Below are 15,987 nucleotides of genomic sequence, written 5' to 3' on the forward strand. Positions count from 1 at the left end.
TGTCATCAGCCCTGGCACTCTGTCACTGCTGAGCAGCAAGACAGATCAGGCTCGTTAGTAAACATCTCTCTGCCTCCTCCCTCACTCATCCTCCCTCTTGGATATCCTAAATCAGTGGGCTGCAGTCATTCAGCACAAATGGGCCTGGAAGAGGAGAAGCAGTGTAGCACTTTGCCGTGGAGCTGTGCATGCAGCAGTGGGGAGCACATCCACTGCCATCAGAAAACTTGCAGTGATCACCAAGAATTAATTTGCTTCAGGCTTGGCCCATTTTCCTCCTTCATGTGACTGTCAAAGCACCGCCTAGTGGCAAGCATCTCACAGTGTTCCCAGGCAATTTCTGGGTTCACAATAAGCTCTTGAAGACCACCAAGCAGGTTATCCCTGCTCAAGACAGGCAGTGAGTGATACGAAGGAATAATCCTCAAAGAAGTCCCTTTCATGGAGCCGTCTGAAAGCTGTGGGACCCCAAAGGAGGATCATTGTGAAGGCATCTCCCAGGGGCAGCTGATAACTGTGACTTTGTAAATGCAGCTGCACTGGGGCTGTGGCTTTCTGCTGGCAGAGGGGAGAGTTTGTTACCTGACAGTGCAGCCCAGGTTCTGCCAGAGTCATCCCATGCTAGGGCCCAACAGCTGGAGCAGTGCTGGAGATGCACAGCCTTGGGATCAGGAATTCCCTTCCTCTGGGAATTTTGCCCACAGCTTGCAGGCTGCAAGCCTCTGAGAATTGATGGTGTTCCCCAGTGCAGAGCATCCCACTGGTTGCCTTTGCTTCCAGAGGACCTTCTGGGCGTTCCATCACTCAGCAAAGGTCATGTCCTGCAGAGAGATTAGTGGGATTGTGTTTTCTTGAGTTCCCTCTGCACCAGAGCAAAATCAGAGCTCCAACAGCATTCTGATCCCCAGACAAAAGAGGAGGGAGCAGTGCTAACTGACTAAAAATGCTTAACACCAAGCTGCATCTTCAAGGCCCTCCTGGGTCCATTTATTGCATTTCTGCTGGTCTGAGGGGGGTCTCGCAGCGAGTGGGCTGCTGCCTTGCACCTCTCCATCGTGTGCTGCAGTCCTCCCTCACTGCTTCACAGGCTGGGAAGGAGCTATGCTGATTGCTGTGGATGCAGCTCCCAAGCACAGCAGGCATTTCCCAGCAAGGAGGAGGAGCAGTGGTGGTGGGGCAGCTCCAGACCTTTCCAGCTGTCCAGAGCAGCTCACCAGGTGTGAGCCAACAAACTCTCTGCACACGTTTAATAGTTACAGGACTTCTGACAGTGGCTCAGAGCCACTTGGAATGTACCCAAATCCCTCAATTGGGTCTCGATAGCCGAAAACTTTAAAACTGCAGTTGTTTATGTCAGAGGGGATGTCTGTCCTTTTGTCCCAGCCAGAGAAGATGGATAGGTGAGATCCCTTAATGAGATCCCTTAGAGATGAACTGAGATTTCCTAGGGAAATGCCCCAATCCTTCTGCTGCAGTAAAACAATGGGATGAGGACTTTTCAATGGCCACCATTCAGTCCCTGTTGTGATGCCAGAGCTCGTTAGCTGGGAGCTTGTTAGCTGTGATGGCCAAGGGCCAGCTGGCACAGCCACCACACCGTGCTCTAACTGAGCCCAGAGGGATGCTCCAGATGCCCCCCATCTGTAATAGCCAGTGTTGGACCCCCAGCTCCTCAGCCAACTTCAAGAGGGCAAAAATATGGAGTAATTTGTCTCCGAATGCATCTCTTTTGGGATCTGAGGACAGAAATTCATGAGGAATATATGGAAAATAAAACAGATTTAACCAGATCTTTGGTGAACTCCAAATTATCCAGTGGGGGATCTCAGGCACAGGTTTTGCTTGCACAGAGGGAAAACAGCCCAGAGGAGCAAAGCAAAATGCATTTAATTTAAGACATGCAGCTTGGAAAATGTTTTCAGTCAGTCACCGGGAGACTGACATTAAAGGAAAACCAGAGGGATTCACTGTACTTTAGATAACAGGGTGAACTGTGAGGGGGATGTGTTGAGGAGCCCTGCTTGAGGCCAAACACAGAAATCCCTTCCCTGAATCCAGCTCTGCACCCACACGTGTGATGCCCTGGGATGCCCTGCAGCTGCCTCCTCTGGGGTCAGCAGTGCCCAAATGTCACAGGGGAAAGGCCGCAGGGTTTGCAGTGATGTTACTGTGGGTGTACGTTTCAATGTTTGCCTCTGTCTGTGTGTGTTTGAGGAGATCATGTATGGATTTCCAGAAGCACGTGGGGCCTGGCCCACACTGCCAGCAGAGCAGTGGCTCATTGGTGCCTTGTTTCATTCGAGCCAGAGTCTGAACTCTGTACTCAGCTGTGCTGCCATTGCAGTCACCAGGGCTGCAGGTTCTCTATGAGATGCCAAGAAGAACATCTGCACGAGGTTTTAAAGCAAAAAAAAAAGCCATAAACCCACCCAGATGCTGACAGACCCCTCTCTCCCTTGCTTTGCAGGGAGGCATGGCCAGCCCGCAGCCTCAGGATTCCCAGAACCTGCTGACGGTCCGCAAGATCTCCGTTTCACGCATGCACTCCTTGCCCAATGACAGCTACATGTTCCGGCCTGTGATGCCAGCCAAAGCTCCTTTTCCCCTCCACGAGGTGGAGATGGAGACGTATCCCTGCAAGTCACAGCGAGGTACCATCCGCGTGGCTCCAGCCAGAGCCATGGGGCAGATGCACAGTGGTTGGATGGGGAAGATGCCCCCGGAGCTGCGTATGGGTTGGGTGTTGCTTTGGTTGTCCTGACACCAATTGCAGGACTGCAGCTTTGTGTTTTTGTCACATCCCCGTGTGGGGACATCTGGGGAGAAGTGGGGCTGCCAGGCAATGGGAGAGGTGTGGAGGGCAGGCTGCTAGGCAAGGAAAAGGATATTAAGTGCACAATTCATCTTGAGTGATCAGCCCTGACATCAGGGATACGAATCAATAAAATCAGCAGGAATGAAAGCTAGTGTCGGCAGTGCTTCCTGAAGAGCTCCTCACAGCTCTTGTTTCAGTCTCAGAGCAGCTCCTTTTCGCACGGTACATTGAGTTCATAGATGGAGGAGTTTCTTTGGGAGCATAAAGATTAGAAAGCACCCTCCAGTGCCTCCACAGCCTTACAGTGAACCTTGGGCAGAGGCCCTGCAGCCAGGGAATCACAAGCTATGCAGAGCCTGGGAGCATACATTTACCTAACTGCATCCAAATACATTTCTCCATTCTGTCTCCTTTGTTGGTGAGTTGGTTTGAAGGGGAAATCAATAAGGAAGAAACTATCTGCCTCCCTAAAAGCACATGTGCTGCTTGAGTGGCTCCCAGGCACTCACCAGCCTGGTTTCCTTTAGTGCAACATTTGGAAATGCACGTGCTGCTTGGACAGAAGAGCAGTGGGTTTACAGACCCTGATGGGACTGGCAAGGTCTGCTCTGATATCCTGGGGTGAATTAACTCTATTTGCTCAAGCAGCCTGGATACCAGTTAATGTTCTCTGCTCAGTATGTGCTAGTATTATTTCACCTGCAAATTCTCTGGGCAAAGAAAACAAGGTTGAGTTTCATGGCCGGACGGCTGGGGATGCTTTTCATCTCTGTGGTGGGTGTAAATCAGGATTTATGCCAGTGTAGGACTGCTGTGATGTGGGCAGGGGTGGGTAGAGCTGACCAAGGACTCTTCATCCTTCCCCAGTTTCTCTCCAGGAACACTCAAACGATGGCTATGATGGGTGCTTATTTTCTCTCTTACTGAAGTCATGGTCCTGTAAGGTACATGAATTGTAAAACACGGATTCCCATTAGCATTTATTTTGTCATGGGCTTTTCCCTGTTAAAGAATGTCTGCTGTTCTGCCCATATCTTAGCGCCAGCATGCTGAAGATGCTGTGAGATGAGCAGTCTTGGGCTGTTGTGGTCATACAAGCAGTTTGCTGATTTATTGGAAGAACAGGAGAAAAGTGTACAAATACAGAAGTGTTTGGATTCCTTCAGTGCTCCCGACTGTGCTATCTAGAGGGGTTTTTTTTATTTGTTTTCTGTATAAGAGCTAGATGGAAAGTTTCCAACAGAAGGAAATTCCAACGAAGGACGGGAAAGAAAGTGTAGGGTTTTGATTTTATGGCTGTATTTGTAAAAGGTTTTATGGCAACATTTTTCTGCATCATAAAAAACGTTTTGTGAAGCCTGGGTTAGTGCATGAATAGCACAACTCAAGAGTGAAACTCTGCCCATAGGAGAGCCCAAAAACAAAAGAGGGAGAAGTGGGGCGGGTTGGGGGGTGGGAAGCCCACTGCTCTGCTGCTTCCGTGCTGTTGTGGAGAAAAGCTCCAAAAGAAAAGTGATTAAACAATACGTTTTCTTTCTTCCCAACAACAAACCCCTTTCTGAAATGCAATTGCAAACTGGATGGCTTTTGTCACAGGTTCAAGTTCCCTGACCTCTGGGCGAGATCTCTTGAAGTGATGGATAGCTGTGTTTTTAACATGGAGCGGCAGCGCAGGAACAGATGCTGGGTTTCAAGCTAATGAGGACTATAAATCCTGCAGCCAAAAAAAATACAAAATAAAAAAACAAAGATCTTTCAAACAAAGTAGAACCGCAGTAAAGCAGCACTATGAAGGGGATGGGGAGGTGGGATTGCTTTTAGGTGCAGCTGGGGAGCTGGGAGCCTTCGTCAGGAGGAGAGCGGTCCCTGCCTGGTATTGAGCTCAGGGAGCAGCCTCTGTGCCATGAATGGGAGCCAGCCACGTTCTGCCTCGTGTCAGGCAGTGGTGGGACTGTATGAATGGCAGCAAATGGGAATTCTGTCCTGTGCATGTCAGTATTGTCCCCTCCTGGGAAAGCCAGGGCAGGGTGTTGCAAGAGAAGGTTTCTGTTTCCTGAAACAGAAAACAGAAGCTATGAGCATCGAGTTTATAGTGGGCAATATCCTGGAGAGGGCAGGGCCACGTGTAACGCAGATGCTGGAGCCTACAGGCGCCACTGCAGCAGCAGTGACCGTCCCCTCTCTGTGTCCCAGGATCCATCACCTCCATCCGCTCGCAGCCCGTGGGGACGTGCTCCTCCCTGAGGGTCCCCCCCGAGTCCCTCCATGTGGCTGTGCGCTCCCCCGGCCGCGAGGGCTGGCACCGCTGGAAGGTCCTTCCCCCACACGTCGTCCCCCGGTCTCCTGCTCTCAACAAGCTGCTGTGCCGGCAGGTAAGAGGCCAAGAGCCAAGAGAGGGAAACCCCTGTAGTCACCTTGCTGTTTCTCTTCTTTTCCAGTTTTCTTGGAGCTGACAGCAGCATTCCTCTTTTTAGAACAAAATGTTTCCGGGTCTGTTGACATAAAATCACAGAACCATGGAATAGTTGGGTTGGAATGGACCTTAACACCCATCTAGCTCCATCTCCTGCCATGGGCTGGTTGCACAATGTTCTCCTGTACAGCCATGGTCTGATGGGAGCTGGCACAACAGCACAGTGAGGGATGCGTACACCCACCAACTTCTCTGCCACATGCAGTGCCACCCGGCAGACCCCCAGGCTCTCCTCATCTCCATCTCTCTCCTCCTTTTCCAGTGCAGCTTCAGGTTTACTATCAGAAAGAACAACTTCTCTGAAAGAGCAGTGATGCTTCAGCTCCTGCCCAGGGAGGTGGTGCAGTCACTGTTCCTGTGGAGGTGTTAAAGAACTACAGTGATGTGGCACCGAGGGATGTGATTTGCTGTCACAGTGGGGCTGGGTCGGGGTTGAACTTGGTGATCTTAGAGATTTTTTCCAGCTTTCATGATTCTCTGATTCCAGGAGGCCGTTTGGACAGACTCTGTGGACGGACACCCTCCAGACCCTAAGGACAACGTGCAAGCAGAGCATGGAGAGATGCCACCATCACCAAAGCACCCTCAGCACACCCTCACCCCCAGTCCTCTCCACCTTGCAGCCTCCTCCCTGCCGTGCTCCCCTCCACGCTCCCCACCAACCTCCCCACACCGGCACCCATCGCTGACTCGGAAACACTCCTGCAGCCAGCACGGGGTCCCCAGTCCCACCGAGAGCCCCCCAAGGCCCCAGGGCTGCCTCCTGGAGCCCTCCGACCTGGCTGACGAGGAGGTTCGCCACATCAACAGCTCAGCCAAAGACTGGGGGGAGCACTCGGAGGCCGGGAGCTGCTCCACATCGCCGTTCGTCTCGCCGGCCGCATCGCCGGTGCCCTTGAAGAATTGCAGCACAAGCAGCCTGGCAACAGGCAGCAGCAAGGAGAGGGACTTGAAGAAGTTTTACAGCATCGATACGAAGGGCTTCCTCACCAAGCCCAGCTGGGCGGATGACCAAAGGCGGCACTCCATCGAGATCTGCCCCTCTGTCCGCGATGGGGACTGCGGCTTCGAGGAGCGCGCCGAGGAAAAGCCGCGCTCCCCCGCCCACATCCAACCGGAGTCTGAGTACATCCATGGAGCCCGGAGGAAGAAGAAGATGAGCCCGCCCTGCATTTCTATAGATCCTCCCATGGAGGATGACGGCGGGGCGGCCTCGCGCACCAAACCCTCCGAGAACAGCATGCTGCGCCGCAGGACCCCGTCCTGCGAGTTCCCGGCGTACCGAGAGCCCCTGGAGCCGGCGGAGGCGCAGCCGGGGGAGCCGGGCTGCAAAGCGGAGCGCCGTGCCCAGCACCTCGCCATCCCCGGCTTCTCCTTCGAGCAGTCGGATGGCGGCGGCTCCCTGAGCAGCCTCTCGGATCTGCTGGACAGTGGGCGATCCACACCAGACTGCGAACTGAGAAAGCCGGAGCCCTTAAAAACTCAACGGAGCAACGCCGAGAAAAGCAAAGAGCTGCTCAGCGTGGCCAAGAGCCCCGTCCGGATGCAGGACTTGGTGACTGTTGCGACAGAAGAAGACATCGACGAGCCCGTATAGCTGTCTGGGATGGGGGTGTGGGGGGTCTCAAGGGCTTGACACCGACGTGGGGTTGGACACAGAAGGGAATGCGCGGCCGCGTGGCCACGCTCTGGTTTTTCCCTTTCTTGCAGTCCCTTCTTCTTAAGCGCTGTGGAGGTTTGCAAAAAAAAAAAAAAAAAAGAAAACATTAAAAAAAAAAAATTATTATTATTATTATTATTTAAGAAGAAACCAAACAAACGGATGAAACGGTGCCGGGTTTCGGGGCGGGGGTTCAGAGGGGGCTTTTCTAAAGGGCAAAGTGGAGGAGGCGGGGGGCGGCTCTCGGCCCTGTGCGCCCTCGGTCACATTGATCCGGGTGGTGGCGGATGGGGGCTGAGGGCTCTCTTGGTCACTTCGTTGTGGGGGTTTTTTTTGTTGTTGTTCTTTTTTTTTTTTGTCTGTTTGTTTCGTTTTGTTTTTAAAAAGATGCTCAACTTTTTAAAAGGCACTTTTAGAGATGTCACACGCCGTGAGAGCGCCCCGGAGATGGGAGCTGTACGTTGTCTGTATATCAGCAGTTATATAAATAGAAATAATGTATTTGTGAGATACAAAACAAGGCAAAAAAAAAAAAAAAAAGACAAAAAAAAGTACCCACAAAAACTCTTCTTCTTCTTCATAATGCACATATTTTTATAGAGAAACAATACTGTTTTTTGCATTACGTGTGACTCCGCGGCCGGGTGGTGTTTCCTTGGGTTTTATGTGGAACTGATTATTACAGCCGTTCGTTTCCCAAATGTTTCTGCTCCTCCTTTGCTCTCCTTCCCCCTCGTTCCCCCCCACCATCAGCCCACAGCTCCTCCTTTCGCCACCCCTTTCATTTTTCTTTTGTACTTTAGAGGTTGTGTCCTAACAACGGAAAGAAACCAAATCACTACTGAATTGTAGCCAGTGCAATAATAAGTTATTCATTCTTCTCGTCTGTACGATGGTCCTTTCGCTTGTTTTATTTTTTTTTCCCTCCTTCTTTTAACAGATATTCAGGTTAAACGCTGCAATAATCCGAAGCACCGTGCACAAACAAGGTGTCCTGCATCACACGCTAAAAAAAAAGGCAAAAGTTCAATTGGAAGAGATTAAAAAAAAAAAGACAAAAATAAATAGTAAATTATTTAAGAAATGTATTTTGTTTCCTGCAGTTCAAAGCGAGTTGTTGGTACAGCGTGTCGAGGCGCAAAGAGCTGCTGCTGGTGGTGGGCCGTGTGAGCAGTGGGATCTGTTCTCCTCCTGGTGGAACGCTGTGAGATCACAGTGGTGGCCGTAACCCCTTCTGTTCACAGTGGTCATCAGCACCGGTGAGGCTGGGAAAGGCCTCTCAGATCCCCAACCCCACCGTGACACCAAACCACGTCCCTCAGTGCCACCTCCCCGCGGTTCTGAGCGCTTCCATGGCACTGACCCATGGCTGGGCAGCACTGCCAGCGCATCGCCGCTATTCCAGAGGAGGAATTGTTCCTAATATCCAACCTGAACCCACACCCACACGGATGTGGTTCCTCTGCCACGTTCCAAAGCCTCTCAAGTTCAAGTCAACACCATTTTAATACTTTTTAATATACACATGTTTAGTTTTGGGGTTGATTTTCCGTTCTTAGCCTTCATTCCCTGCCTTTTCCCTGCTCCTCAGCCAGGCCCTCTGCTCAGGACAGCTTCACCACAGAGCACTGACATCACGTGTCGGTCGGCCCCAGCACTGCGCACCAGCAGCAAAAAGACACAAGGGAAAAAAACCAACCAACCAACCAACAGAAAGAATTAAAGCAACCGTTTTCGTTTGGTTCATTCCATGCCGCCTCATATTTATGCATCCACGTATATCTTCTGTTATTTATGCATTCATTACTCAAAAGGAAATGTATCTCGTTTCACATGTATTAAACTGTATAAACTGGAAGCCTGGCCTGACTTTGTGAGCAGCCCGGGGCCCTGCGCGGCTCTGTGCAACCAGCAGCCAGGGGGGATGACTGCAGTTCTTCCTTCCTGTTGGTTTAACGGGGGATTCTGGAAAAGCACCATCAAGGTAATTCCTAACAGCGCTCTGGGGGCAGTGGTTGTGTCCTTTTGAGGAGAGGAGGGGATGCGGACTGAGCCCTGAGCTGAGCACAGCAGTGCTGTGTGTCCTGTAGTGCTGCCATCACTCTTCAAAGCCCCGGGGGGGACCCAGGTTGATGGGAGCCTGGCAATGGATGGAGGTCTGTCCCACAAAGCGCTGCTTTGCTCTGTGATTTCCAGTTGAGGCTCTGCAGTGGGCAGTGAGCTACATACAAATCCATCTCCAACAGAGAGCAGCCATCTGCTGCCTGCTGCTGCTGACCAGGCGGTTCCTGCTGAGGAATAAAAGCCAGGTTGAGGCTGGAACATCTGCTGGTTGGCCAACATGTGCTTTCCAAGGTAATTAATAATAATGAGGCCAAATCAGCAGCAGGGTGAAGCTCTGGGCTTGCTCTATGGCTCCCCCTGTCCATGTGGGTAGCCTGGAAGTGTTGGTGTTGCTGAGTGCAGCTCCTCCATCCCGTGCTCAGGGATGCTGCATCCCCAGTATCCCCCCTACAATGGGAACCTGACCATGTCTTCCTGGCTCTCCTTTTCTCAAAGGGATGAAATATCTGGAAGGACACAGTTGTGAGTATGGGAAGCACTCGCCTCGGCGTGCTGCGATGGCTGGGAGCTGAGCAGGCACAGAGGCAGCCAGAAAGAGAGGTTTGCTGGAACCCCACTGGGGCAAGCCCATGCTGAAGCACCCCACTGGTGGCTCTGGCCAACCACAGACCTCATTTCTGGCTGTGGGAAGCATTTGATTCCCCTCCCGAGTGCATGGATGAACTCAGCCCTTGCAGCAGGATGGCACGAGGAGAGTGCTTGGAGCAGGGGCAGCATCAGAACTGCAGCAGTTCCTATGTGGGGGGAAAAGACATCCCCGAGCTGCAGCCTCAGCAACAGATGTGGCCATAACCAACAGAGCAGAGCTCAGTGTTGCTCTTCCTGCTCACTGAACCTCCACAGCACTGAGCCGTTTCCACCAGGCTGCCTGCAAGGGTGGTGTTGCTGAAGATTGGAAGTGAAAAGCACTGGATGAATGTGAATTGTTACTATTTAAATGGATCGATCGCTCTTCTGCATTTTTAATTACCATGTGGCCAAAGTGCAGCGTGCAGGGACCTCGGGGAAGGCAGCAAGCGAGGACCTTGAGGCTGAATCTCGGATGGCATCGACCTGAAACAGCCAAGCTGAGGAGAGAATAAAAGCATGAGAGCAGCACAGATACAAACCATCCCCATGCAATTACAGACAGCCCTTAATCAATCAGTGCTGCGAGATCGCGCGGGTGGCACTGATACTAATAACTATTTGATGTTTGTACAATCCTCCTTAGGTTGAATAATCAAACTGACTTTATCCATTAAACCTTTGCAATTAAGCTTTAAATCCAGGGCTGTGTTTTAATGGCTGGGTCCATCGCTTCTTCTTGGCAGGGTTTTCATTCGGGATTTTGCTGCATCCCACCAGACCGAAGCTTCTCCCACTCCCCAGAGCTGCTCACTCTTCCTTTTCCTCCAGCCCTGACCAAACCTGGCATGCAGCTCCTCAGTCCTCCTCCTCACCCTCTCCCCATTCCTGTTGGCATGCTAATTTATTCCATGGCTCAGATGGAGGCCCTAATTAATTTTCCTCATTAATCAAAAAAGAAAAAAGGAAAAAAAAAAAGGGTCTCACAAATGGAAACACGTTCCAATACAAATTAATTCTGAATAGAAAACCGTGCATCTCATAGCAATGCTCTGCAGCTGCTGTCAGAGCCGGACCCCAGTCCCATCAATTACCCACCATAACGAGGGGTGGGCGCAGAACACCAAAGGCCGGCATTTCTGCTTTGGCTTTCTGCTGCTCTTTTCTGCTCCAGGCGGATATCGGTAACCATTCCTGGTTGCTCTGAGCTGCAGCCCAGGTAGCCGGCAGCCAAAACAAACAGCCACAAAAGGAGTGTTAATTAAATGGCTTCGCTTTGCAGCAACGGATGGCTGATCGGGAGCGGTTTTATTTTTCCCCCTGACAATTTTCGGATGAAATATACGACTTTCTTTGAAACCTTCCTGAGGGACACAAGGGAAAGGATAACATTGCGGCCATCCCCTCCCGTCCCTCCGCCTGGGTCCATTCCTGGTGCCCGGCTGTTGTTTGCTGGGCGTTGAAATCTCGAATACAACCTGAAAAATCTGACTGAACGTCGGCACAGAACGCGTCCGTGGGAACGAATAATGCTGGAAACCGTGGGGACGAAGCAGCCCTGTGACCCCGCGGGGTGACACCAGACCGCGTGGGAGCCCCAGAGACCCCCGACCCGAAGCGTTCCTTCCCACGGACTGCCCAAGCTCGGCTCCTTGCCCAGCAGCAGCACCTAGCGGCCGTTTCCCTGCGCCTGAGCGGCAGGAACGGCTTAGAAAGAGCCGCCCGAGTTCGGGAGGTTTCCGAGACCCCGCCCCGCCGTTCCGCGGAGCGCCGCGCCCCGATGAAGTTTGTCCCTTCCGCCGCTCCGTCCGTCCCCACGGCAACGGCCCCCGGCAACATGGCGGCCGCCAGCAGCCCCAGCGTCTTTATGGTGGCCGTCAACGGGCAGATCGAGAGCGGGCAGGTGAGCGGCGGGGCGGGGTGGGACTCGGAGCGGTGAGCAGCGCGGCCCAGCCCGGCGGCTCGGCCCCGGCTCAGCTCCCGTCCGTGACGGCGGGCCGGGCCCGGCCCCGCTAACGCAGCCTCTCTCCTGCAGTTCCCCGGGTTCGACGACCTCTACTGCAAGTTCTGCTTCGTCTACGGCCAGGACTGGGTTCCGGCGGCGGTGAGGCCCCGTTCTGCGCCCCCGGCAGCACGCGCAGCGCAGGGCCGGGCTCACGCCGCTTTCTCCCCGCAGGGCCTGGAGGAGGGCATCTCCCAGATCACCTCCAAGAGCGACGTCGCACCCACCACCTTCGTCTGGAACTTCCCCATCGACATCACCTTCAAGAGCACCAACCCGTCCGGCTGTGGGTGCTGCGGGGTGGGAGCCAGCCTGCGTGCAGGGAGCCTCTCTCATAGCCACCACGTCTTTTGCAGGGCCGCAGATTGTAGTGAGCGTCTATGGACCTGATTTCTTCGGAAATGATGTGGTCAGAGGTTATGGAGCCGTTCACATTCCCTTCACGCCGGGAAGGTGAGGTGACAGCCCCGTCATCGTTCAGGGCTGAAATAGAGATGAATTTCCAAGGTACCGAGTCATTTCAGACACAAAAGCATCTCTGGATCTGCTTATTGTGTCTTGTTCGTTTGGCAGAAGGGACGTGGAATTTCTAGCAGTAGTCCCATGTTATCCAATAGTTTTTGGCAATCTTTTAGGATTTTGGTACTCCTTAAGTTAGAACTGCCCAAAGTCAGCCCACAGATGAAGAGCAGTACGTTAGCTCTCCCCCCATTACTTTCAGCACACGCTAAGCTTTCATTCTCACCCATGGAAACTGACTCAGTTATGCTCTTCCTATGCAAGCAAACACTTTTGATACAAGTATTTTTTTTTCTTTGTTCAGTGCTCTCATGTGTCTGAATTGTTTTAGGCATAAAAGAACCATTGCTATGTTTGTTCCGGAGTCCACATCCAAGCTGCAGAAGTTTACAAGGTAATCATTTAAGATTGCTTATTTTTAAAGAAGTTCATGGTTTTATTCACAAGCATCTGCCCAGCTGCTCACTGATGAGTGTGTGTGTATTCTTTCATTCATAACCAGACAGTTTTGAGCTATGGAAGTAAAGTCACATTCTCAGGTGTCCAGGTTTTTTGAAGCATTTTCTTAAATGCCTGTCTAACTTGTTGGGTTTTCATCCTCACATTTCAAAATTGTTGGTTTGAAAAAAAAGGACAGCAGTCTGGTACCTGAATTCTTTTACCACCTGTGTCCAATTATTTACTTGCTGTTCTCTTCTCCAAGTTGGTTCACAGGGAGACGTCCAGAATTTACTGATCCAAAAGTGGTAGCACGGGGAGAAGGAAGAGAAGGTAATTCTGCAGGAGCTCCTGCTCTAACCCTTGCATGACAGCACGCCACAGCCTGGCCATCTGCTTCTCCTCCTGGAAAAGCAGACCTGCCCTGTCACTGAGTCAGCAATGACTCAAAATTTGCTGCGAGCCAGCATTATTCATGTCTTCTTTCTTCTAGTAACAAGGGTACGATCTCAAGGCTTTGTCACCATTTCCTTCAACGTCGTGACTAAAGATATGAAGAAGCTGGGCTATGATGTGAGCCCAAGCGACATGCAGAACCCCTGCCTGGTGCCTGCTACAGAAAGGATTCATAAGTACTGAACTCAGAAGTGAGATGGTCAAAGGTACACACAGAAGTTAAGCACCGGGGATTCGTTTTGGTTTTCTGTTTCCTTCAAATGGAAAATGAGCATCTGACTCAATTGAGAACATTTTACCTGACCTTCATTCTAAAAACAGAACACTAACCCATAAGGCTTTGGAGTAATTATGTAGAATATTATTCTTTCAGAAGGATACAGGTTGAGAAAACATATAAATTAATGCTGTCAGATCTGTTTAGCATTGTATGGGAACTGTTGATCAGGTCTGAACTTCTGATTGACCACCTGAGGCAAGCCATGAGCTGCAGAGCACAGGTGAAGGCAATTCTCCTGTGCTACCAGAAGGGGTGGAGCCTGGCTCCACCTCTCCTGGATCCCATTTAAGTGCTGACTGCCACTGAGGAAGGATCTTTCTGGAGATTGCTCCTCTTGGAGTTTATTGGGAGCCTACAACATTGGTGAGCATTTTTCATTTATTATCTTTCTACTGCGATAATCCTGCTTAGCCTCACCTCTGTACAGCCATTGATTGTACGTCTCTGTACAGCCATTGATTGTACATCTCTGTACAGCCATTGATTGTACAAGCATTTTTATGCGTAATATTGGATTATCTCAAAAGAAGACCTGCCAAGTATTTTTGTAGCAGCCTTTTTTACTATCTTTTTGTATTTCAAGAATAGGAAGGTTTGTGGTTGCACTAATTTTCCTTCGTTGAAAACATCAGTGCAATCCCAGTTGTTTTTACTAATAATGCTGTGGTAGAAGTGGGAAATCATTGAAATTAGAATGCTTTCCAAAGAAGAAGGCAGTATGGAAATGTTGCAGTGAGGCATGCGCTTTTCTCTGTGCCACACACTTCTGTCTGCAAAAGCCACAGCAGGTATCTTTGTAATCCCATGTAGTACTTAGCTGGTGCAACTAAATAAAGTAAAATAGTTGTGCACTAGAAACCAACCCTTCCACATTTTTAGTGGGTTTTTGTACTTCAGAACTAGATGATGACTCTTTCATTTCCAGGTTCTATTTCTGCATCAAGCTGCAGGAGGGGGGAAAAAAAAAAAAAGACATCTTATTTTACAAGTGTTAGAGAACATGGTGTTAAATATATGCCTGCTGCGTGCTTTTAACTTCTGATAGAACAAACAGAATTTCATGTGCAGATATTGACTAAAAAGATAAACCTTGGAGAAGGATTTGAAATGAAGTTGCAGTCTCAGCCAACCAATCATGTGTGCTGTATTTAGCTCCAAGTCACACTGGTTACCAGAGGCGCTGTGCTGTACAGGACGGTCAGGAGTAGCAGAAAAGACCACATTTGCTTAAGATGGTCCCTCCAGGCCTGCAGATCTTGGTGTTTCACACTAGCCAAGGTTCTAAGCTGCATGCAATGTTTTTTAACAGCCTTCTGCCAAAATAATCATTCGGGTGACACACTGTTGTGTCAGTATGGATTCAAAGAAGAGAGACTAGAGTGTGAGGAAGGTGCTTGTTTACACAGTTAATGTTAGTGTTTGTTGTAACTAGGTTTTCTCACTGCATAACCCAAATGAATGACCCAAACCATGTTATTTGTTACTGGTGTGTGTAGAAGAAATGTCAGTCAGGGCCTGAAGCAGTGATTGAGCACCTGGTGGGAAGGCAGGGCCAACCCAGGGGAGCTCAGGTGTGTGCAATGCATCTGAGTGGCTGGAAGGGGTGGAGCCAGGATCCACCCCTTCTCACACCACATTTAAGGGTTGGCAGTGGAAGCAAAGCTGTCTTGCTGGAGATTGCAGCCTACCTTCCAATGGTAAGCAGCTTTTTTGTGGTTTCTGCATCCTGTTCTGCTGTATTTGGGGTTGTTCTCACTTGCTGAAGCCTAAGACTTTGCTACTTAGCTGTTATTGCTGTACTTTCCATCACATTATAGCATTACAGTGCGTGACAGGAGCTCTGAAACTATTCTCAAATGCCTTCAGTGTGAGGGCACAAAGCTGCTCCTCAGTCTGAACAGCTTCTTTTCTGACATCTTACCACAGCCTTTCACTGAATCCTCCTATGAGCTACTGTTAATGCTCTTCCTGTGGGCTGAACAAACCCTACTGTCTACGTGTTTTTGTTTCTGTCTTTCAGCTGCCTAGGGTTTGTTTCTGTTTGTGCTAGCATGGATGTTTCTAAGTCCTGAATCATCCAAGGTGTCAATTGTACCTATAAGAACAGCACAAAAGTACATGCTGTGGTAAAATTGACTAATTGCCTAGTCATCTTCATATTTACATGTGGACATGTAACCTCATGTTTTGAGTGCATGTATCAGGAGGTAACTGTGAGAAGGGCTTACAGTGATACCACCTTGTAAGTGAACTACCAGGACCTCGAAACTGTAGGAACAAAGAGCCTCCAGAACAAATGCCAAGTAAAGCAGCCAAGTTACAAGTGTTTATTTCACACTGTGCTGTCACCAAATAAAGATAATTTCTGAAATGATAATATGAGCACTGGGATTTTATTGTGAGCGTCTGCATCTTTTGTAATATCGAAGTACTTCTCCAAATGGCCTTACAGATCTCTTTCATCTCTTTGTTTTTATTCTGGCTTGTTTTTGTTGGTGGATCCCTTTACTAGAAGTGTAGAACCAGTTGTTTTGGCAACTGTTGTGATCTCTCAGCTGAGTCACACTGGAATCCATATTAGTAAGTATTTCCTGCTGGCTCAGAAGAGATGTGAGGAATTTTGTTTCCTTTTTAGAAGTATTTTGGAAGCAGT

The 15,987-nt window shown here is 50.1% G+C and overlaps 2 protein-coding genes across 2 annotated transcripts in view; both read left to right on the forward strand.

Moving 5' to 3' along the window:
* The window catches only part of CACNA1H (calcium voltage-gated channel subunit alpha1 H), a 200,406-nt gene extending 193,324 nt beyond the window's left edge, over positions 1–7,082 (forward strand). Inside the window, exons 33-35 of the mRNA XM_042827689.1 lie at positions 2,468–2,651; positions 5,009–5,187; positions 5,776–7,082. Of these exons, the coding sequence (XP_042683623.1) occupies positions 2,468–2,651; positions 5,009–5,187; positions 5,776–6,885 (1,473 nt within the window). The 3' untranslated portion in view covers positions 6,886–7,082. The remainder of the gene's footprint in view (positions 1–2,467; positions 2,652–5,008; positions 5,188–5,775) is intronic.
* Positions 7,083–9,289: 2,207 nt separating this feature from the next.
* B9D1 (B9 domain containing 1) lies at positions 9,290–13,547 on the forward strand. The gene is made up of 9 exons (XM_042828180.1): positions 9,290–9,303; positions 10,814–10,823; positions 11,300–11,542; positions 11,675–11,743; positions 11,816–11,927; positions 11,998–12,094; positions 12,492–12,554; positions 12,864–12,931; positions 13,092–13,547. The coding sequence occupies exons 1-9, from the start codon at positions 9,290–9,292 to the stop codon at positions 13,235–13,237; spliced, it is 822 nt and encodes a 273-aa protein (XP_042684114.1). The 3' UTR covers positions 13,238–13,547.
* The last annotated feature ends 2,440 nt before the right edge of the window (positions 13,548–15,987 follow it).

The sequence above is a fragment of the Centrocercus urophasianus genome, unplaced genomic scaffold (assembly GCF_019232065.1).
Source record: "Centrocercus urophasianus isolate 14NV4802_14NV808 unplaced genomic scaffold, USGS_Curo_1.0 seq_29, whole genome shotgun sequence".
Taxonomy (NCBI): domain Eukaryota; kingdom Metazoa; phylum Chordata; class Aves; order Galliformes; family Phasianidae; genus Centrocercus; species Centrocercus urophasianus.

Coding starts and splice junctions, on each gene's coding strand:
- B9D1 (XM_042828180.1), top strand. Junction 11,928..11,997: donor GAGCACCAACCCGTCCGGCT/GTGGGTGCTGCG, acceptor CGTCTTTTGCAG/GGCCGCAGATTGTAGTGAGC. Junction 12,932..13,091: donor ACGGGGAGAAGGAAGAGAAG/GTAATTCTGCAG, acceptor TCTTTCTTCTAG/TAACAAGGGTACGATCTCAA.